General features: G+C 26.5%; 2 protein-coding genes across 2 annotated transcripts; both read right to left on the bottom strand.

The window, feature by feature from the left end:
* Window positions 1–307: 307 nt before the first annotated feature.
* LOC135924691 (cAMP-dependent protein kinase type II regulatory subunit-like) lies at window positions 308–12,896 on the bottom strand. The gene is made up of 6 exons (XM_065459789.1): window positions 12,882–12,896; window positions 6,051–6,167; window positions 5,807–5,950; window positions 5,562–5,735; window positions 1,127–1,298; window positions 308–752 (listed from the first exon to the last, which is right to left on the bottom strand). The coding sequence occupies exons 2-6, from the start codon at window positions 6,156–6,158 to the stop codon at window positions 406–408; spliced, it is 945 nt and encodes a 314-aa protein (XP_065315861.1). The 5' UTR covers window positions 6,159–6,167; window positions 12,882–12,896; the 3' UTR covers window positions 308–405.
* Window positions 12,897–13,792: 896 nt separating this feature from the next.
* On the bottom strand, window positions 13,793–15,387 carry LOC135924093 (uncharacterized). Its single transcript, XM_065459141.1, has 2 exons — window positions 15,059–15,387; window positions 13,793–14,609 (listed from the first exon to the last, which is right to left on the bottom strand). Exons 1-2 carry the CDS (start codon window positions 15,235–15,237, stop codon window positions 13,793–13,795), a joined length of 996 nt encoding a protein of 331 aa, XP_065315213.1. The 5' UTR covers window positions 15,238–15,387.
* Between the last annotated feature and the right edge of the window lie 9,230 nt (window positions 15,388–24,617).

Raw genomic sequence — 24,617 nt, forward strand, 5'->3', positions numbered from 1 at the left:
CCCGCATAATTGGAGGTATTGGGGTAACCCTACTCCCATAAAAATGACGCCTCTAAAAAAATTTGTCTACAAGGCCAAAGCATTACCATTTCACTCCTTTAGTGGTCATCATACAGTGTATAAATTGTTTTAAAACTATTTACTACATCGATAGTGTTTCCATAATAAGGTGGTCAGCAACTCTTTTAAGGTTTTATTGTATAAAATAATTAAATTTTAAAAATAATTGATTGCATTATGGAAACCTTTGAAAGAAAATATTCTTTTCTTATAAATATTAATAAATGAATTACAAACTTTTATAATTATTTTAATGATAAAGTTTTGAGCATTTTAAAAATCATTATAATATAGTTAATTCTTCTTTGATATAACAACAATTGAAATGAATTTATTCATTATTTTTTAAGCTCCAGGTTTGGTCACAGCTTTTTTCATGTTTTCTTCGTACACCTTTACATTTCTCATCATAATTTCTTTGCAGGATCCTAACAATCTTTCAAAATCGTCTGTGGCCAAAAATGCCGTTGTTACACTGGTTTGAGCCACCGCTGATGCTGACCTGGGCTTACTATTTAAAAGGGCCATTTCACCAAAATAATCGTTTTTCTTTAAGGTGGCTAATACGTAATCTTTTTTGGTAGTTCCATCTTTGAATATAATTTTGACGACTCCTTCTTTGATAAAATACATGCCATCGGGGTTATCTCCTTGGGATAATATTAAATCACCCACTTTGTAACGCTTGATATCTTTATGGGGGGATATAAATAAAAAATAACACCACGATAAAATCGTCTAAGCAACTTAGACTAGTTTAAAAGATAAATTCGGATGAAATAAATTTATTTATATGAATGTAAAACACTTCGAAAGAGTTAATTAGCATTCCCTCTAAAGAAATTTATTTAAAGATTTCATGAGAACTTTAAAGAATTTATAACATTAAATTCTGTCAATTTAAGCATGTATGTAATATATCCGGAACAAATTTTGTGCCATTATTTTAAGAGCCTATTATTTTTAACATATTGAGTAGCTGTATAATTTAAGACTATATCTTTTTCTTCAGTCATCAAATTATACAGTCACGAACTTTAAATAACAATCAAAACAATATTTTAACCGAAAGCATCGAGAATTTTAAACTGCTCATAGTCCTTAAGAGTTTTAAATAGGGAGCACCCATTGAGGAGTTCTTTGTGATATTCCCTCTTTTCGTAAGCCCTTCGAATGACAATCCTTCTGAAAGTTTGTCTGTCTACTGCCCAAAGCGAGCCGTTACTCGTAGCTACAACCTATGTAGTATATAAAGTTATATATGTTAATGTATTATCATAATATAATCGTTGCGAAACCAATCTTAAAATGATACGCAACTCAATATTTTACATTATATCAAATGACAGAATAATTTGATAAAATAAACTGAAAATTTACTAAAGGGATATCGATTCGTATTTTTTATCTAATTTTGGTAGATCCTTCTCAAACCAATTCTACTCTACTTCATGCTCGGCCATCTTAATTTTTACTTTTAACTATCTTCTAGTTAAAAATAAATCAATGGAACAAATTGTGTTTTCGATTTTTGCAGTTTTATTAAATATAAGTTTATTAATTATGATATGCAAATTATTAAATATGATATTTATGAAAAAAAAATATATATAATAAAAATGTTGATAGAAATCTAGATGAGTTTCCATTAAAGTTTTTTTTAGGTCAGTCAACACCTGGTAGCTTTTTACTGGTCATATACCCTCTATTTGACCCCTGAATTAGGTCCATTCTTCCAGGTCATACCCGATGCGAGAAAAAATTTTGTCCAAGCGATTTGTCTGATTTGATCCGAATTTTTAGCGTAGAAATAGGTTCGAGTCCGATTCGATTTTTTTTTAATGGATAGTTACTAAAGCGCGATATATAAACGAAATCGAAAAAAATTAAAGTGAATAAAGATTACAAATAATTTTGGGTTATTCTTTAGAAATATTTCATAAATTTTTTTTTTATCCGGTCCATTAGAGCCCCCGATACTTATAATATTTTTTTTTTATTTAGTAATCATATATATTTTTATATACTGTTTTAATATTTTAGTGTTTTATCATTTTTATAAATATTCAGAAATTTATTAGTTAAATAAATATTAAAATAAAGATCCAAATCACCGAGTTCGAGAAAAATGTATGTTGGAGTACTATTGATCTAAGTTAAGCCGAATTGGACTAACTAGTTGTAGTATCATCTTATCTAAGAATGGAATGGAACTAGACACATTTTGAAAAGAAATTATGGGAAAATTATGACACGCTATGGGAGTCGGAAGTGTAATTGTGAGAAAGTTCCGGAACAGTTTTGGAACGTTCCAAAAAATTAGTATGAAAAATTTTAATTAATTTATTACATAATTATAAATATAATATTTATAAGGGCTCATTAATTCATAAATATTTGTTTTCTTTTTCGAATTGAAATCTGCTTCACCTAACAATATTATTACAAGTATTATATAATTTTAACGATTTTTTTTAAAATCAAATTTAAAATAATTTTTATTGTTATAAAATTAAAGTAACAAATCGGGGAAAAAAAAAATATATAATAAATATAAATGTCAAATGTTTTTATTACCAAGTTAGTGCTGGGTCGTGTTTTTGGATAGTAAATCAATTCAAGGACTGGGCATATTAGGAACATTTTTTAATTGGAGGAAATATACCTAAAGAACTAGTATATAGGATTGAAGAATAGAGAGATATGAGTTTGGGTTAATTAACGGTGAGAGATATGAGTTGGGAAGATGTATTAAAAATGGCTTTTAATAATATTTAATCATTTATATAAATAATTTGCCAATCTGACAAGTCATGTGATTAAATATAATGTCCTTGCTCCTTGAGTTGGATCACGTGTTTTTGACATTCAAATTTTATTAATACCAACTCCCAGATATAAATAATAATCTTTCAGGGAATGTCTGATTATTTAGATCTAACAGCCAATATATATATTTAAAATTTGTATATTTATAAAATAGAAATAAAATTAAATATTTTTTTAGGAAGGCATTCTGGAATTTTCCGAAAAGTGGAAAAGAAGATAATTTTTGACTGGAACGAAAACAGAACAGGAAGACAAAAATGCCTTTGTTCAGAATAAAGTTGACGGCTCGATTTTTCTAATAATAAATTAAGATTTTAGCCAAATTATGCAACCCTCAAGATTTAATTAATATATGTCAACTTTTTTGCCATATATGAGCAAAATCTGCAGGCTTGCATTATATTTTTGGCTGAAACATTGGGCTAGTCATTTTTTAAACCGAGCCGTTTAACAATACTAGTACAGAACCCTGTCATTAATACACAATTAAAACCAATTATAAATACTTTAAAAAAATTTAACCTTCACAAAAAAGACATATATTCGATGACCCAAATAGAATATGCCGTCACGATACAATATTACCCACCTAAAAATTATACTCTACTGAAATATTTTTTTTACCTACCTCCTAAATCTTTTTAACAAAAATAGGAGATCTAAACATCAAAATTAGCTTAGAAAAACATACCTCTTATATTCCCCCTCCTATTTCCTCCTTTTCCTTCCACTCTTATTATAGTTCAATAATAATATTGCATTATAAACCCCCCCCTCTCGTGATAGAAGGGCTTTATCATGATTAGATAGTGAGTCTACTATAAACCTATTAGCTGTTCCGAGATTTACATTAGCGTGGGCATCACTAGAAATTAGAAATCTGAATTGAATAAAAAAATTTTGTCATAGTCCGAACCAAAATTATTTTAAAAATTAGGCTCATCTAAGACTAAAGTAAATTCGGACTCCAGAGGGGGGATTGGGCATGGCCTTGCAGATCATTACTAGGAATGTCATCTAAAAGGGCTTCATCTAGAAGTATCATTAAAATAATCGGTAGAAAATATAAGGATTTAGTTTGTGGATTTCACAAACAGAGAAGTTAAAATTTTATGAGTTTGTTACCTTGAAAATTTTTGCTTCACAAGTTTGCTTTAAATCTTGCTGTATATATATCTAGCCTTACCTTAGTTTAAATGGGTCTATAAATTTTTCCAGATAAGCTATAAATTTCGAACTAAGTATATTCGATAACGTTAACATTGGGAAATATATCCCACAAATTTTATAAATTCGAAAGAATGCTTTTCTTCTCAAAACAAATTATACCAAATAAAAAATTTGGTAGAAAAGGGCTAAAACATTGTTTTTTGATCAATATCTTTTGAATGCAGAATTCCTGCTACTAAATAATATATGTCTAGAATGTATGCATAGAAATATATCTTTTGACCAAATTTAAAACAATTCGCCCTAAAGATTAAAGTTATAGACGTTTGCCTTTTTGCTCATAAACATCCATCTTACTGTTATAGAGTTTTGGAAAAAGAAAAATTGAAACTTCCTAAATTTTAAGTTCTGGCCAGGAAATATTTATGTTTACAAGCTTTCGAACCTATTTTTTCGGTCTTTGGGTTGCCCTTCAAATTTAAACAAAATAATTTTTATAAATTATTGGATTATATTTTCGTTACATTAATTTAACCTGTTTACCACCAAAGTAATCTTATTAATTCCAATTGTCTTTGAATGGGTTATATTTTATAGAGGTTGAAAATTATTGTAAATTTATAAGCAAATTGTTTTTAAGCTATATTGTTATCTGGAAAAATTTGGTTGTAAAAGTTCCAACTGTGAGTGTCGCCTTATTGGGACACATCCGATATGTGTTAAAATGGGATTGCACCAAGTACAGTAGTTTCACATTCGCTTGTGCTTACCACTCTACCACTCTCCTACTTAAGAAAACTTGATAGTTCATATATGGGAGGAAATTAAAATGTAAATGTAAATGTAATTAATATTTGATTAAATATTGTTTATCAACACGTAGTATATAAACTTATATAACATTAACATGGTAATTATAATTATAATTTTTTAAATTTCTAATATATTTATCATAATAAATTTTAATCCAAAAGTTGTTTCAAATAAATTATCGATTTTAGTGTTTATGCAAAAAATTAAATAAAAAATAATTTTTCATCGTATGAAAATTCAGTCCCACCGCCTATGGCTGCTAGTTTCAAACAAAACCCCGCTACCGCCAATTATTTTATCTGCACACAGGTCAAATTATATTTAAGAATATAGCTGAAATAAAAAGGCAAACAATAGTATAATTTACAAAAACAAGAAAAAGTTAAAGGTAGTCTAGCTTTATCGGGCAGCATGGTAGCCGACCATTTTTAAAGCATTACACATATTCTTTCTTTAAATGTCATACGATTATTTGCAAATCATCAAAATTTATTAAATTCTACATTTATATAGAAGTAAGAATATTATCTAAGGTTATATAAAATTTTTTTAATATTTATAATACATTTTTTAAATTTAAGTGCGGAAAAAAAAATATGGGTGGCCGATGACCTTGGAATATTTAACCTTTAACATTAATTATATTCCAAAATACAAAATTAAAAAATAGGAAATCGAAAGTTTGTAACCGTAGCTGTTCTTGGTAAATTGCAAAGCAACGCGATTTCACCAAAGGAACCTGTTCCAATATAACTTGATACTTTTTTGGATGGAGTAACGTTCTCTTTGGCAGCTACGTACACATCGTAATTACCACTCTCTATTATGTAAAAGTTTTCTCCAGGCTGACCTTGTTCTATAATCTGTAATATAGAGATTTATTATGGAATGAAAGCATATTATTGACCAAAATTTATTTTTAAAATTTAAATACTTTATCACCCTTTTTTACAGGGAGGGTATATATGGCGTCTATCACTTCTTCTATTTCGTCGGATTCTAGAGTTTTTAATAACCAAGTTTCTGTTATAGCACTTTTGATTTTCTCTCTTTGTTCGGCAGTTTTGGGGTAGACAACCTAATATATAAATTTTATATTTATAAAATAGTTTTAAAATATCCTCCTTTTTTGTTTCTATTTAAATTTATTTTATAAAAAATAAGTTTTAAAAATATACTCTGTTTTGAGGATCAGGATCCTCTTCAGGATCATATGGCTCGGTGAACACCGATTTTCTTCTTTCTCTACTTATATGGCTTATTTCTTCCCTTGATTGACTAGCCATTTCATAATCCTACAAATGTTACGAAAAGCGATCTATTACTTTCAAAATAAAATTTATTAGATATATCTGATTTTTAGTATAATTTATTTAAATCCAAATTTCAGGTACATTCAATTCAAAGCTATATATAGATTGCAATTTAGAGTTTGGATATTGGATCAATTTTTACATATATACTTTATAGTAAGGGTAGAAGGAAAACTAGAGTATTAAAATTTAGAATCTGAGAAAAAAAAGGATTTTGGTTCCAAATATTTTCAAAAATTGTGATTTAGTTTCGGTAAAAAAAAATGATTCCTAGATTTGACGTGTTTTTGAGGGTTTTCTAAGGGTTTAGCTTCCAAACACTTTTCAAAGAATAAACTCTTCAAATTATATTTTATAACAATATATAGCTTTCTTTAGTCTCGTGAGTGTCCTACTTAGGTATTAATTAAGTTCAAAGAAGTTGCTCTGATATTACAGGGGACACTTTTACCATGTGATTAAAAAAGAGCACTATGACTGAAATATATTTTTGTTATCAAAAATTTTAGAATAAGTTCTGGTTCCGGTTCCCATAAATTTTAAAAGGTGGCGGTTCCAAGTTCTGCTTCTGGTTTTAAACCCTTGTTATACTATTGATGATAGTTATTAATCGAAAAAAAGGGAGACTGGTAGATAGTAAAGGCTGGACTTAATGATGAGATTTGACGATGGTATATAACAAAACCAGTGATATTAGACAGGAGTGGATGAGGAAATATAATTCGCGCGATAGAGGAAACTTCTGACCATTCTTATTTAAATGTCAGCAAAATTTGATAAAAGGAGAAAAAACATATTCAACTTTATAGATTAAATAGTTAATTTTTTTAAATGATTGAATTTGAAAAATATTGGCCTTTATGATTCAGAGAGTCAAGTATTTATTTTAAACGTTTAAGATTTATTTTCTAAGAATTTCAGCATCAATTCTGACCGATTAAGTATGAGTCTTAGGTCTAATTTTGTAAACATTTTATGTTCAAGTGTTGTGTTATTTAACTCTATAGAAATCTCAGCTGATTCTTCATAACAATGACACATTGAGCCTTAATGTTTTTTTGAAATATGGTAAACCATGGAGCGTATCATTTAAAAATTATACCTATTTATTCACTTGATATTGTAGGTAACACCATGATTTAACAATGTGTTTACTATAAATTAGTTCTTAAATAAAATATCTTTCTAAATCTAAAGTTAATATTTAAGAGAATAGTGACTTAATTTCATTTAAGATATAATACAGTGATAGCCATATTTTAATATTAATTGTCCATTTTAAAAGCTTATTATGTATAATTTAATTTCTCTACGGAACAGTAAATACTATCAAAAGAAACTGTTAAAATTCCGGTCCGAGCCAAAAACAAAATCAAATCCAGGCCTGGTTGTTTGATAGGCTACTGGTCTCTGGTGTATATAATATATAAAAATATATAATTATTTCACTTAATATACCTGAACCTTTTGGCTGAATAATTAATTAATAATAAGAAATACTTTGAGAAAGGTTTAAGAATTTTAAAATTTTAGAATTTTATTGATATTTTATGTAGAACTGAATTCTACGATTTAAAAAAAAAAAAAATTTAAGATAACATAGTTTTATGTAAATTTATAATTTAATAAAAATCGATAATTTGTAGGTCCAGTTAAAATAATAGTAAAAAGTATACATTACGATTTTACATCTTAAATTATATTTTAATTTAATATTTATGGTACTTTCACATTAATGAATCATTTATAGTGAGCGCGATATGTCGCTTAAGCAATATTTAATTCAAGCTAAACGATAGCATAATTGTATAATTTAACATTTTGTTTTTTTTTTGATAAATTACCAATCACTTTGAGCGACAAAATTGTTTTGTTATCATTAAGTTTTTTTATTAGGGTTTCAGCAAGTTTTTATCAAAAAGCCCAACTGGAAAATCATTTTACTGGCTTCTTACATAATTAATAGTTTTCTTTCATATTAAATAGTTTTCTTTCATATTAAAAAGTTTTTCAAAGTTCAATTTATAATTTTTTCTTTAGGCTGTGTCCTAAATATCAAAAATTGCATAAAAATTATCTCGCGCAATTTGCGCGAGTTTAACAAAAAAAATAATATAATACATTTTTAATGGGAAATTAAAATGTTGGCCTAAATGATTTTTTCGATTTTGCGCAAATTACGTGATTCTTAAAAGTTTCACGATTCGTAAAATTTTAATCATTTTTTCCTTAAACTTTTGCGAATTGAAGGAATAAAATGGCGAACGAATTTCAATTAATGGAAAATATAAGACTTTATAGACATTTGTGAGAAATACAGCTGCAAGTAAAATCATATGGGAAGAGATTATATAAATATTATTTTATATTTTAGGTTCAGGTGCTGCTATGATGAACCAGCAAGCATCTTAAATTTGTTGAAGATTTTTACTGGCTAAAAGAAAATGTGGAGGATATATGTAAGCACACTGAAGCAAGTTTCAGTGTAAAACAATCTAAGGATGCACAAATATCTCCACATGTATTATAACATGAAATTAGAACTATATAATAATCTATATTTTAGGATTATGAGCCAGACATCCAAGATATGTTAAATGTACAATCATCACAAGTATATAACATTAAATTAGAACTATATAATAATCTATATCTTAGGATTTAGAGCCAAACATCCAAGATATGTTAAATGTACAAATATCATCACAAGTATATAACATTAAATTAGAACTATATAATAATCTATATCTTAGGATTATGAGCCAAACATCCAAGATATGTTAAATATACAAATATCATCACAAGTATTATAACATTAAATTAGAACTATATAATAATCTATATCTTAGGGTTTAGAGCCAAACACACAAGATATGTTAAATGATATAGTCAATCAGAAACAAATGTTTGAATTTAAAATGAAATTTTCCCTTTATATTTATAATTTTCTATATTATTTTCATATTTATTAATTTTTATATTATCTTCATATTTATGATTTTGTATATTTTTATAATAAAAATTATTATGTTTAATGAATTTTTATAAAATGTGATTTGAGTCATTTTAGCAGTTTAAATACGAACCAAAACAACACTTTTTTTTGCACTTTTTATTGAATATTTATAAATAAATGCTATAACTTTGACAAATTTAAACTTTCATAAGAAATATAAGATAATGGAAATTAAAAAATAAATGTATAAAAATTTTGGAATAAGGGTTTCTAATTAATTTGTGTCCTCAATATCAATAATAATATTTTGTAATAAGCAGTCAGCCTTAACAATTTATATAGTATTAATTAGTGATCTCCATCGGGCCTAATTTTTCAAGCCCGGCCTGGCCCGAAATTTTTTTATAAAAGTTTTGCCGGCCCGGCCCGAACCCGAAATTTTATTATAAAAAATTTATCGGCCTGGCCCGAATTTATTTAAATATAGAAATTAATTTTTATAATTACTCAAAATAAAAGACATATGTTATATGTCTTTTAGTTTCAATAAATGAAATCAAATATTTTTATTTTACATAAAAAATTCAATATAAAATTGATAAATTTAGATATATTTAAAAAAATTTCCAAAGTCCGACCCGACCCGAATTTTTTTAAAAAATATTAGAAGCCCATTCGAGCCGGACTCGGGCAGAGTACGGGCCGTGCCTAACTTTGCAGATCTCTAGTATTAATAATATTAGTTTCTAAGGATTTATATAAGTGTTTAAATTTGGAACTCATGAACATGATTATCTTCAAATAATATAGTAAAACACCAAACATTTTATATATTATAATTTGAAAATAAATGTATGATTCGGGACATGCTTCGTATCTCCCAAAACTTTTGAGAAATTTTTTTTTAGTTTAGGACACAGCCTTATATATGAATTAAATATACGAGTATAATTTAATGCATTCGTCTTGATGTTGCATTAATATATTGAGTATAGCAGAGATGTGATAAATCTATCACAACCCCTATGGTTGGGGGGGGGGGGGATAATTTTACATATACAGGAGTCTTAAATTAAGAAGAGGCCTATAAGAATTTTTTCTTTTTATGGGGAGCTCCAAAATTTTAGAGGTACGTTTCTGGGGTAAAGATTATATTGTTCAATTAAGCATTTAATTTATTTAAATTTTATTCTTATTAAAATTTTATTTTATATCCTCGAAAAAAGCATATGGTATTCCTATTGTATACTAGTGTTGTTATAATAATCAATTGCATTTTGGGGATAAATAATTAGTTACTTTTAGAAAAATTAAATGTAAAAAGTAACGGCAATGAACTTGTTACATTTTTGAAATGTAACGAGAAAGTCTTAAGTTACTTTTTAAAATATGCTAAATATTTATATAAATTATTAACTATTTTTATATGATAAATTCTCAAATTTAAAACTACGGTTTATTTATAATGTCTTATTTTTAACAAGCGCTTCGCTAGAAAGTTTGTCTAATCTAGATTATAAAGAAAAACTAGTATACCTTTTAGACATAACCACTCATTTTGAAAAATGGTAATGACAAATAAAAATTTATTAAGTTCAAATTTTTATGAAAAAAATATTATATTGTGCAATCACAATAGTACTATCTAAGATTGGCGATTCATTATTAAAAGTGTATATTAAAGTCAGCTCTAGTAGACATCATTGTAAGACATTTCCACTATATGCCTTTCATATTTCGTCTGCTTTTAATAGCGGACATCAATGCATGTACACTTTTTATGCATTTCAATATGAATTGAAATATTTTTTCAGTATAACTATTCCTTAATTAAGATTGTACTTCATTAGATTCCTATATTTATATTTGTAAATAGCAAAACTTAAAATAAATATATTATATTAAAAATGTTAGTTAAAAAGGTTATAAAATAACTTTCAATATAGCTTGTCACTTTTGAAGTGTAACTGTAATGTGTTATATAGTTAAAAATTCTGAAGAAGGGCAACGATATTAAATATTGAAGGAGCTCAAGTAGTTTGATCGAAATGATCAGCCAGCAGCTGATAAACACCCATTATTCCTAAATCTTAAATAAAATTTTATTTATACTTAACATTAATCAATGCTGTTAAAGTCACTTAAAAGTAGCGCACTACATTTTTAAATCGCGATAGGTAACGGCACGACGATACTTTTTAAAGTAGCAAGATAATAGAATAGCACCGCTAATTTTTTCGAGTAGATTTTGTTTAGTGTGCCACAAAAACTATCAAACTCACCACCATAATGAAGATTGGTTCCAATGCCATAATTGTCATTTATAGGCACATGGATCATGTTGGGATTTTAATCCATTTTTTATATGTAATAAATGTGTTGTATGTTAATATTATATGTTTGTTATGATTTTTGTATGAAAAAAATGAATAAAATGCTTAGAAAATGATCGTCTAAAACATGCCCCACAAAAGGATAATACGTCCCCTGTCTCTTTTTCATGACTCAAAAATTTTCATTTAATTTAAAAAAATATATAATATTTTTTTATTAGATATTAATTTCTACCGTAGATAATTATATAAAGAATAAAATAACATCAAAATTATTTTGATAAATTATTTCTCCTCCTTTTCACAGCCTCTCAATTTTTTATGGACAATATAACCCCGGTCTCCCCTACTAATTTTTATTATTTTATTTATAATTTGAATAAATAAAGTGGATAATCATAAAAAATTATATTGAGATCATCCATATCAGATCTCACTATTTAAAGATTTTTAAAACCACTCTTCACAAAATATAATACCTCTATCCCATGCAGCTCTCCTGTTGCGAAATTATATATCATAGCAAAGAATGTTTTAAGTGAAAAAATATGTTTCCTAATAATATTTTATTATGTGATATTTTATTATTATAATTCTAGTTCAAATTTGAAATTTTTTTTTATTTAGGAATATAAGAGAATATATAATGGGGGTGCTAGTCGAAATGACAGAATATTCACTGGATGCAAACCTCCCTTAAAAACCTATATCTTCCCTAAAAGCGGCGATATTTCCACATTATTAATTACAAGTTTTCAATTATTAAGGTAATCCATTCATATATTTTAAAATAAATAAATCCAGGGATTCAAAACGAACCTAAACCGAACCGTTTAACCAGTATAATATTATTTACCGAACCTAAACAAAGCCTGAACCGTTAAAAAATTTGTCATCCGAACCTGATTAGAACTTTTAATGCTTGTAAACCGGTTTTGATATTTTAACTCTTTAAAAGATTATTAATAATCAATTTTGACGTATAAATCAGTAATTACATTTAGATATTCTTGTATATTGCTATTTGCCGGTGTCAGCTACCTAAGTTAGCATGTAAAAATGAACTCAGTCATAAAATTTATTCTTCTTATATATATATATATATAATTCGACAGAAGAAAATCTTGAAAATATTTTGATTGTATATACGGCTTAATATTATGTTTTTAGAGAATAGCGATAAAATTTTAAAAAATCATTATATAATTTTAATATGCTTTTTAAAGGTTCAAACTGAAAAGATATTAATATTTTTTGCGAACTGAACCTGAGCTTTAAACCGATTTTTATTTAAACTTGAACCGAAATTCGTTATGGTGATACCTGCTTAATATCAAAAAATTGTGAATGTAAAAGAGTTATTTTTTATAATAAGAATTAAATTTAAAAAAACCTCCCCTTACTTACGATTAATGCATTATAGTATAGAATTTGTCATGAATATGAAATTGCTGATAGAATATCTAACCCTTTTAATTTACATTTAAGAAACTGAAAGTTATCCAAAAAATAATTACTATGAATGTATGCAATATATGGATTTGGTCGATGTTTAGTAATATATAAAAGTATTAAATAAATCTTTACAACAATATATTTTGTCAAATTTAAATTAATTGATATCCGTGCAATAAATTTATTCTACCTCCCCTTAGATGCCTCCCCCCCCCATTCAAAAAATTTGGAAGCAAGAAGCTCCTACCCCAACCCCCCTCCCTCCACTCATTTAGATCCTGGAAGCTAAAATATTTTATTTATTTGCCCTTATTTAAAGAAAAAAAAATGAGACATAATATTTAAAGTAGCTACTAAACTATACATTTAAAATGTAATAGCTATAGCATGCTATTATTTTGAGAAAGTGGCTAATTAGTAGCGAGGCCACTTTTTTGAGAAAGTAGTTGTAGCTATTGCGCTTTAATATTTTAAAGTAGCGTTAACAGCATTGATTAATGTATGCCTTCTTAATCTATTGAATGTCATGATTATTTTAGTCTAGATTTTAATAAATCAGATCATTTAATACGGGACCTACAGATCTCTGTTAAATATATAATTTTAGAAAAAAAAATATTTCTGGTGGCCCTGGATAACCAATAAACATTCTATTAAAAAAAATAGTAAAATAAAATTATAGACAATAAACTAAAGAAAAAAATATATATTAATTTATTTATGGTAATTACTTTTTTTAACATGAGATACTAAAAAAATTATACATAAAGTAGAATAATACAAATTTAAATACTAACACAGACGATAAAATGTTGTCAAAAAATATAAATTTATTTTAACTTATACAATATAGTATATTATATTTAAACATTGGAAATCCTGCTAAACAAAATATATTCGGTTAAATGGCCATTTTTAGAGTCGCTACGGATGTTTGTAGATGTAATAATTTCAAAATTATAGGCAGAACTCAATATTCTTTGCCATATTTCTATCCATTTAATTTTGCTCGATATTTCAGTGTTATTCAATACATCGGTTTCTTTCAATGCAGAATCTGGGTCATGAAAGATTTCTGGAAAGAGCTCTAACATTATAGAAGTTTTACAGCTAGCATAAACTTTGGGTTCATCGGAAACCTCATGATCTATGTGTAATATAAGGCATTCTATGAGATATGGGAGATTATTCGAGATATCTTTACAAGAATTAACATGAATTTTGGGCATTTGACAAGAATCACCATTTGGTTTAAAACCTACAGCCATTTTTTTTGCTAACAAATTATCGACTATTAATCCTTTCCTTTTAGCTCGGTAATCTTGATTATTATTGTAATTGCACTTTGGTGAAGAAACCCTACTTTCGCACGCGTCTTTCAAAAGTTGATCATTTTCGTCCGCCATATTTTTGTAAGGATAATTATGTTCGTTGGTGGGTATTTTTTTGTACATCTCTAAAGCTTTTATGAGGGGATTTATCTCAAAAAATTGAGCTTCTTCCATGAGCAAATCAATTTCTTTGAAATTGCTCGATAACAAAAGTCTCCCGTTTCGAAGAAAATTTAGGATATGGCGAAAAATTTTACCGTCTCGATTTAAGAAATAATGTTGTTTAAAGCTATCTAACACTATGGGAATCGTCCCGTTAAATAGTTTTGCTATAATGGATTCGGGATATCTAATATATAAGGGTAGGGGCGGGGGTAATTAAAATTTATTTTAATTTTCTATTTTAAAAATATTATCCTTAAAAGTTAAAAATAAAAAAATATCAAAATTCTTTTTAAAATTTTGGTTTGTTTTGTATTTATGGCTTGAAGATTTTGCTCATAGATGCCACAATGGTTTGGACATTTATTAACAAAATCTCGAGGCTTAGGCAATATTTTAAAATATTGAGTTCGCCATTTTTAAAAATCGGTTCAAATCGTGCCTTATAATAACACTAGTCAAGTATGGTAAAATTTACTGGAATATTTTAAGCATCGAACTCTTCTTATCTGCGTTAAGCTAGTAAATTTCTGAGTTATGTTATATTATCCCGACAAGTAAAGTTTAAATTTTATTTTTTTAACCCTAAAATCTTGCCAATAAATTATTTGTATATTAGTATTTCGATTTATAAACTTGGTTAAGGTTTGTAAAGTAGTCGTATATTGTATGCCCCCAACATCAATGTGAACAGGTGCCGTGAACTTAGATATTTTCGCTATAGCTGGAACTCCTAGAGATGAAGAGGCCGGTAAAATATTGTTACAATTGATAGGCGGATTAGCTTTGGGGCTCGATAACGGTGAACTTATCATATTTACATGAACGTTTTTGCCAAATGGCGAGGTGGGAGAAGGATTTGATTTAGTAGATATGGTACACGAATGAGTGTTAGCTTTGGTATCATTAGGTTTAGCATTTTTATCATATTCGCTTGTGTATTCTAGTTTAATACCATTTATACATTTGTATTTTTCCATCAGAATGTTATTTAAATAATGGGAAGAGGTACTTGGATTGTGGAATATCATCTTAGTATCTTTCGATTCCATACAACATTTAAATTTTCATTTATGAACTAATTAGTAAATGAAAAATTATATTTTTATAAAACACCATTTATAATATCGATTTCCCAAAAATAAAATTAAATATCCCCTTCATAAATTTAGACAAAATGAATTCAAATACATCACATAAATATTATATTATATATTTTTTAAAAAAAATCATTTTGGGTTGTCATCTGCTATCTGAAGCTATCTTATATTTTGTGTTTTAATGTGTTTTTTTTCTCGTTACTTTATAAATTTAGTAATGTCGTTACAAAAGTCATTTTGGTTATTTCGATGCGACGCTATCCTTCTAATCGTTATAATATCAGGAATGTTATTTTTTTTTTTCAAATTGTAAATAATAAATATTTTATTTTAGATATGTATAAAGTATAGTATATGTTTTTTTGTTAAATCAGACTCCGGGCTATGTTTTGGTTTTTGCGTATAAGCATAATATATATTTGTTTATTATTTTAAACTTCTCACCCTAGATTCAATTTTATATTTAATGATGTATTTTTAAACAATAACAAAAATCAGTAGAGAAATCATGTAACCTAATTTCATCATTCATAATTCTATTTCACGAGGATCAATAAAATAAATGGCCAAGGGCTTTATGACTCAACCAAGCTAATTAATCTCGAGTTTATCTCAATACATTCTATATTACTTTTTAATGGCAATGGACGACAGTTGCTCTTATAGAATTTAAATTTGGTGTCAACAAAAGTTAATAAAAAATCATAAAATCTAAATAATTGTATTAGAAAAGTTGCCTTTAAAATCAAGCAAAACAAAATCCTATTTTTCCAACATTTTTAAATTTCAAACAAATCTACAAATTATCTAATTATACACATAAAAAGTAGTTAAAATTGATAAATATTTTTACCTGTAAAAATGTAATTCAATACTCTTCAATTTGAGTGTTTTTTTTTATTAAAAAAATATTTATAATTAAATAATTTATTATTATTATTAGAAACGTTCGATTTAAAAACTCAATAAAATTTTGAAATTTAATTTTTGTTTGAATGTGATTAATAATTATAAATAATTATTTTATAAAATTTACAATCAAAAAGTTGCGTTTTTTTTATTTTTATTTTAAAGTATATTTTATAAAGTATATAATATTTTGTAATAAAATAAATAAAATTTTATAATAAAGAAAATGAAAATATATTAAAAAAAGAATTTTGTAGCTTCTACACTTAATCACCTGGGGCGCTTTAAAGCTTCAGTGAAGAAAGATAATTTGTACCTCGGGGCTGTAATGCAACTCTTCGTGATTAAATAAAATAAAAATTATATTATAACATTTACATGTATTTTTTTTTAAGGTAAAGAAAAACGACAATAAGCAAGATATAAAAAACGAAATTAAATTTCTTATATACCATCTTATGATTTTATAAATATATCATTAACAAAACACAAACCATAACAATGAATTAGGTATAATGTAGTTAGTGTAAGCAATTATCCTCTACATTATAAAATTATCTGTGGAATCTTTTTTTTTAAAAAATCTTTTAATTTATAGATTGCTTTCCTGCCGAGTATTTAATTTATTTTAAGGGTGCAAAATTAAATGTATATTTTTTTCCCTTTAAATTTACTAAAGGTAAATAAAATTATATTATTTTGAGATATATTTTTAGCAAGACTATAGCACAGCAGGAAGGGATACCAATGTGTCATCAAAATTTTAAGGGGGGTGGTCTCTAACTCTAACAGGAACAAAAGGGTCATGTTAATAATTTAAAGAATGATGCATTTTTACATATGGCATATTTCTTACTGAAATCAAACTTTTAACCCAGGGTGAAGCAACCGCTAGTAGCTATAGGCCCTGCGTTTAATATCCAATTAATTTTTTCTGCAAAATAAAAAATAAATGATTTGGCTGGTTTAGTCCCACTTAAAACGTGGATATGGGGTAAGATAAGTTTATGCATTTTTTTTAAATGTGTGTGTTACACCGAAATCTTCAGAGAAAATTTCGATAATAATATTAGGGAAGGAGAGGGGGGGCAAGACATTTATATAAAATTTATATTAAGGATAGGTAGTTCAGATAGGTAATCCATATATGATTAAGAGAATAGTTCCAACTAGGCAAAGATCTTCTATTTTTTGCTTCTGCTTACAAGGATTATAATAGATATTTACTGTTTTTTTTAATATTAGAAATGATAATATAAAAATGACTTTAATCTCCTAGAAATTATCAGAAGATGTTTTAGCAAAGAAGTGATTTTATAAAATGATAAGGAAATGGGGTTAAAAATAATTTTTTTTATCCCCGTTGCTCCTCCTTTGCATAATATTAGGGGAGACCAGGACTAGTCGACGCAAGGGGCTTGTCGTTTCAACGCATTTTATTTAAAAACCAGACATGTTTAGAAATTCAAATTTTATTATATAATAGTATTGTATTATATGTATTTTTGAGGCGAAAAATATTCTATACCCCTCAGTTTAAATTTTTTATGATAGAAGGTATTCATTATTTTAGTAACTAGGGGGTAGTATAATTTGGGCTAGTCGGTCTAATCAAATTATGCATACAATATGATATGTTATAATATATTTATATAATAATATAAAATAAGTATTTATTGGCCACTTTTATATATTTAAATCATTTCTATATGATAATACAATAGAATCAGGAAAAAATATAAAAAATTTAACACATTTTTTATAATTCAAATAATGTCATATTTTGTCATTTATATATGAATTATTTTTATATAAATTTGGGGTTTGTTGGCGCAAAAAATTACATTTATTAGAATCAATCTTGAGAAAAAGAATAATATAGTTTTAAAATTTATCAATGTAAAAGGTTAGATAGATGTTTGGGCTATCTTATGGTATTTTGTAAATTCAACTAAACAATTATTTTCCTATGATGATTTTGACAAAAATTGCGCAGACTTAGCCCTTTTACATTTTTTTATATTTAAAACAAAATATATGATATATTTGAAAAAATTATACATTTATGGAAAATAAAATAACTATTAGTTACCTTAAATTTGCTTAGGATAATGTCAATTAATTTAACCATCAAATAAAATAAAATTTTATGTTATTAATCCAGCTTACTTATAGGGATATTCATAGTCAGGTGGGGTTATATTTTATTTATAAAATTCTAATTTGTATATAGTGTGTGTATGATTTGTTGTAACATATCCATATATTTGTATTATAAAATTGTTTGACTTGCTGTAATTATTGTAAAAATAACATTGACCATTTAAAAAATAATAATTACAGCAAAGTTAAACAAATGTATTATTTTTTAACTTTGAGCGCGTTTTTTTGATTTTACCAGAAATGTTTTCTATCAAGTTTGGAATACCTATCCTATAAATATGAGACGATTTCACTATGAACTTTTGAACTTAATATAATTTATATTAGTTTTCCCATAGATTTTTTATATAAATTAAAAATGACTCAAAGGCTAACGGTCTAAAATTCATATGAATTCCAAACGTGCTGAAATACATTTCCGGTAAAATCCGATTTTTAAATTTACAAAAACACGCTCAAAAAATGATTTAAAGGTGAAAAAATTACACATAGCCAGAGAAAACACATTGACGCTAACATATACAAGTCAGAGCCAGGTCTTTACCTCTGTTTGTAAAATATATTCTTATTTCACATCTACTATGAATTTTCCGATATACACTAATTAAAAATCATGCACGATCTCTAATTAAATATATTTTTTGCATATCCAAGATTCTTATAATTGCATCCCGATTTCCCTAAGATTATCTCCTATTTTGATGAAAATATATGACCTAAGATAGGAGGGACTTTAGTAATATTATCCCCCCCCCTCTGAAGGCTATACTATTCACTTAATTGACGAGTGCACCAACTTCCTTATCGATAATATTTAAATTTGAATCGGATATAGCATAATAAATTGTTAAATATTATATATATCATCTATACAATTGCTTGTATTAATTTATTTCAAATATAATATTTATATTTTTAGTGCTGTGTACGTTAATTCTAAAAAAGAAACTCATTAGGTTAAAGGAACGCCTTACCGTTACTTGTTATCTTAAAAAAAGGAACGCGTTACTCGCTATTCGAAAAATGTAAGTCATTACTCTTTATCTGAAAAAGATTCAATTCTGCCAAAATATAATAAATCATGAGTGTTAAAAATGTCACGGGATAAGTTTTGTAAAATGGTATCAAAATTAGCTGATTTTTAAAATATAGACAATTCGAGGAAGAAGGATAATATTTTTATACTGTGATTTTTTCCCCCATTACCTATATTTTCATATTTTGCTAATTTTAAATAAGGTTGCTACAAATTTTGACCCCACTATCAGAATAATTTCGGTTCGTTTAGAAATTTTAAAATATTTTTTTTAAATTATGTGAATAAATAGAGAAGCCATACATACAGCGTCTACATAAGGGGTAGGAGATAGGATAAAAGCATCTTGCCTACAAATTTTTTGAAGGGGGAATGCATCTAAGAGGGGTTAAGATAAAGATAATGTAAATATAAGAAAGTTATTTAATTTTTAGATGATATAGGGCAAAATATACTGCTATAAAAATTATATATTAAAATTGACGCTGTTTTACTCAAATCGAAATATATTATTAAAATTTATACAATCATAAATAAAATATTAAAACAATTTAGTAATCGATATTTTCGAAAATATCTATATTCATGAATATTATCTCGATTCCCATGACTTTTATATTGCCTTTGGATCCACATTCTTTCTACTTTTTGGTTATGGATGGATTCATTAGGATCAACAAAATTTAGTGTGATTGACCTGATAGTGGACATAATTTGTCCGTTCTATTCGATTATAAATATGAAATAAATATGTAACTATAAAAATTTTCTAAAAATATATATCTTTTAAATTCCCTTATTAAAAAAAATAAATATAAAAAAATAAATAAAATAAAAACAATATACCTCCTGAAAGAAGCAACAACCGAATTCATAATGGTAGTTTTTTGGTCAGATCATACTTACATTTCAAACAATAAGTAAATAATAAAAGCGATTCTTATTTCTGTAATGTATTATATATATATCTGAAAGAAACTGAGAAACAAGAAAAATAAAAAGAAAATATTTGGAATAAGTTTCATAATATTTACTAATTGTCTAAATATTATATTATTATTTTTATAAAAGGTTATTACTTTTATATTATTTTCCTTATTTTTAAGAGATTATATTTACGTTATTATTCATATATATTTATATGTTAGCGCCTATGTGTTTTTTCCGGCAATGTGTTATTTTTTCAACTTTAAATCGTATTTTGAGCGCGTTTTTTTTAAATTTATGAATCGGATTTTACCAGAAATGTATTCTATCATGTTTTGAATATCTACTCTATGAATTTCAGATAATTTTGTCATTAACTTTTGAGCGTAATATAATTTATATTAGTTCTTCCATAGTTTTTCATATAAATTATAAATGACTCAATTTAAAAATAAAATTATCTACAATTCATAAGATAGGTATTCTAAACATGCTGGAATACATTTCCGGTAAAATCAGTTTTTTAAATTTAAAAAAACGTGTTCAAAAAATGACTTAAAGTTGAAAAAATAACATTGCCGGAAAAAATACAATTCCGCTCTAACATAATTTCACAACCTTTATATTTTGATATAAAAAGACAAAGTTTTTATAATGCATTATTATCTGTACGTCTGTAAATACATAGTATTTTTTATATTTTGGAAATAAAGATATAACCAAAAAAGCAATAAGAAGACCCATTGTAAAAATAAAATGTGTACGAACCAGATATTTATACTTCAATTGGTACGTAAAAATGTATTTACATTTTGCTTTTACGCTTAATTTTGTTGGCAATAATATACAAATATATTTACACTGTTTATCGTGTATATAGTTTCATCGGTGTCAATTTTTTAAATTTTTATCGGGAGCCGGTATAAAAATACAAACGTTCTGCCGTCGCCTAATAATATATCTGCGCACAAAGATATACCCCAAAACTTTATTTTCAATAAAAATTAATATAATTAAAATTAGGCCCATTAGTTCGAGTCAAATGCTTAAAAAAATTTATATTTAAATATTTCAGATAAGCGAGTTTTTTTTATGTTTGACCATATATTTATGTCCTGGGGTATACACAGAATTCTTACATATATTTTTTTTTAAATTAATTTTACCTAGAATTCGAATTTTGATTATACACTCTCAAAAAACCCTGCTGACCATAATTAAACATTATTATTTTTATTTATATAGTTAATGCCATGTCTAAAACATTATCTTAAATAATATTTTAAGATTTATAAATGATCCCTCTGCCGGTTCATAATTAATAAGGATTGTAAACTATAAATATATCCTATAATTTTTTTATTAAATATTAAAATTTTACGCTTAGTTATATTATGACTGAATTAGGACAGTAAATTTGAAAGACAAACCCTGCTGCCTCTGGAGGATAGTTGTCACGGCATTTATAAATCTCCTGTATTTTCAATAGAGGTATCGAAGAAATTGATCATTTTGTTTAAATACTTGATTTATTGAATAATTAAGTATGCAAACTCGTTTTGAAAGGATAGAAAAATTCCTTTCAAAATTTCATTAGGAAAAATGCGTCTAATATCACATTCATAAATAAAAACAATTGACCTAAATTGCTTATTTAAGAGGGTCTTGTGACACGAGACACAGCCTCTTGACAAATCTTAATTTTTCAATCATTTTGATAAAATTTTCCTTCTTACTACTATATATTTTTGAATAATCTCTACAATATAAAGTCGTTAGTAATATTCTTATTGCTTCACTTTTTCTCTCACTTCGAAACCAGGGGTTTCGGATACAGGTCTAAAACCCGTCATAAAAAATTTTAAAAAATGAGTGGTGGTGCGGTGCATGAAAAATATTTTAAATCGAGTGGACTGATTTAAAATATTTTACGGACAACGAATGAGATAGTTACTATATTTTTAAATGACGAGGACAAAATTATTTTTCCCCAAGATTATGGACTGGTTTAAATTAATGAGTGGACAGAGTTGCGGGCTAAACTCGTCATTTATATAACTCTAGTTTCAGGACCTAAATTTGTCCGATTTTTGAGAAAGAATACAAGATTTTAAAAATCATCCGCTTAGAATAATTTAGTGTAATATTTATAGTGTTATTTTTAAAAGTTATTAACTTTTGATAATTAATATTTGGAATTCTTCTTTATAGTGATCTATTGCATTTTTGAGGGAGAAGGGGGTGGGGTTTGGAAATTTTTATTAGAAGCTTTACAAAACAGGCAAATTTCAGAAAAGGGTGTATTTCCCCATGACTTTTCCCTTATGGCTTCGTCTATTTATTCATATATTGCAGCGCATAGAGTTTCGGGAGTATGCTCTCTTCACCATGTAGCCATCTAAGGGTCTTTCATGTGTCCATCCCCTTGTTTTGCTTATGAATAAAGACAGATAAATTACTTAAAAGGAAAGAACATGCATTTTTTTATTTGATTCGCCAAAGAGGCTGATGACTTGTTTACTATATATTTGCAAATCGTTTGCTATTTATCTCCCTTTATACTAAATTCCGAATATTGAATAGCATAAATAACATTATTAACGGTTGTATTTGACAGCAAATTATTCGGAATATTTCAACTTTCCTTTTCTACGTTTTCTCCTAAATAATCCCCATGATAATTTTTTAATTATAGAATTTCTAAGTAGTTCATTGTGGTCAGATCCTTGCTAGAATTTGTTTACCTAACAACTGTATCTCAAATATATGTTGTTTCATGGATATTATTGTCAATCTGTAGATTCTTTTCATTTATTATTAACCCAATTGAATTCTAATTTTATAATAAATTATAAAATAATGTATAAAGATGTAAATCAATCATAACTTGACTTTCATTTATGCGGAAAAGCATTTTTTATTGATAGTATTTTTAAAAACCCCATAAAATAGCAATATCTAAATGATAATCCTTAAAATGGTATTGATATGTATTCTAAAACAATAAATATAAGTTTTAATATAAAATATATGAATGATAAAAGTCGTAATTTATATAATAAAAAAAATTTTTTATTTTTTTTTCCTAGTGGGTCTCTTTTATTTTTTTTATTTTCTGATCAGATTCAAAAATCGGCATTTTCCTGTGGTCTCGTGGGCAAAATGCCTACCTGGTCATATGGTTAGTCCGCCTCTGGTTGCGTATGTAAAGATATGCCAATGGTAGACCAAGAAACACGCGTATATCGCCTTGAAGCTATTCAAGTTTATTGTACGGAAAAAAAAATTATTATCACCTCTTGAAAAAAAAACAATTCGTGTCTATAATTTAATCACTTAAATCGTTTTAATAGTAATAATCAGTGGCCCCTATACTTTCTGAGCAATGGAAGCAGAATACCCTCCTGAAAGTACACCCCCCCCCCCTCGAAATGGTTAATTATTTTTTGACACCCATAAATTACAAAAATAATTTTTATTGCTTTTTAATATATAATATAAATAAAATGTAATTTAAAAATAATATTTTTAAATTAATAATTTAGACAAATTAGGGGAAGAGAAAGCGAAAGAATAATTTCATCAATATTTAATTGTTAAAATAAATTTTTTCCCATTGATAAAATGGTTAAATTATTAAGAAATAGATCTTTCATGGTACTACGAAGTCTTGTTTTAAATTTAATTTTACTCATGACCTTTTCGGCAGTACATGAGGTAGTAGGAATGGTTAATAAATATTCATATAAAATTGTTAAGTTATGGAAAGTAGAAAAATTTTAAAGTAGACGATAAGGCAAAATAAACGAATAGTTTTACTAGTCTAAATCATAAGTCTCAGAATTAAAGCTACTATTTCAAAGCTTTTCTTTATATCGTTAAAATTAAGCCCACCATGTCTTTTTCTAATGTGGTCTGTCCATTTATTATATTATGCCATGTGCAATTAATAATTATACATATATATATTTTTTGGTTAATATTTTTGGGCATATTTTGAAATTGGAAAAATAATTTTATGACAAAAAATCTCGGATAACAACATAAATTGCTAAACATC

This window comes from Gordionus sp. m RMFG-2023, chromosome 2, assembly GCF_954871325.1.
Source record: "Gordionus sp. m RMFG-2023 chromosome 2, tfGorSpeb1-WG-v2, whole genome shotgun sequence".
NCBI lineage: Eukaryota > Metazoa > Nematomorpha > Gordioida > Chordodea > Parachordodidae > Gordionus > Gordionus sp. m RMFG-2023.

Coding starts and splice junctions, on each gene's coding strand:
- LOC135924093 (XM_065459141.1), bottom strand. CDS start 15,237: ATGATAAGTTCACCGTTATCGAGCCCCAAAGCTAATCCGCCTATCAAT. Junction 14,610..15,058: donor ACTTTACAAACCTTAACCAA/GTTTATAAATCG, acceptor CTTATATATTAG/ATATCCCGAATCCATTATAG.
- LOC135924691 (XM_065459789.1), bottom strand. CDS start 6,158: ATGGCTAGTCAATCAAGGGAAGAAATAAGCCATATAAGTAGAGAAAGA. Junction 5,951..6,050: donor ATCCTGATCCTCAAAACAGA/GTATATTTTTAA, acceptor TTTATATATTAG/GTTGTCTACCCCAAAACTGC. Junction 1,299..5,561: donor ATTTACCAAGAACAGCTACG/GTTACAAACTTT, acceptor TATACTACATAG/GTTGTAGCTACGAGTAACGG.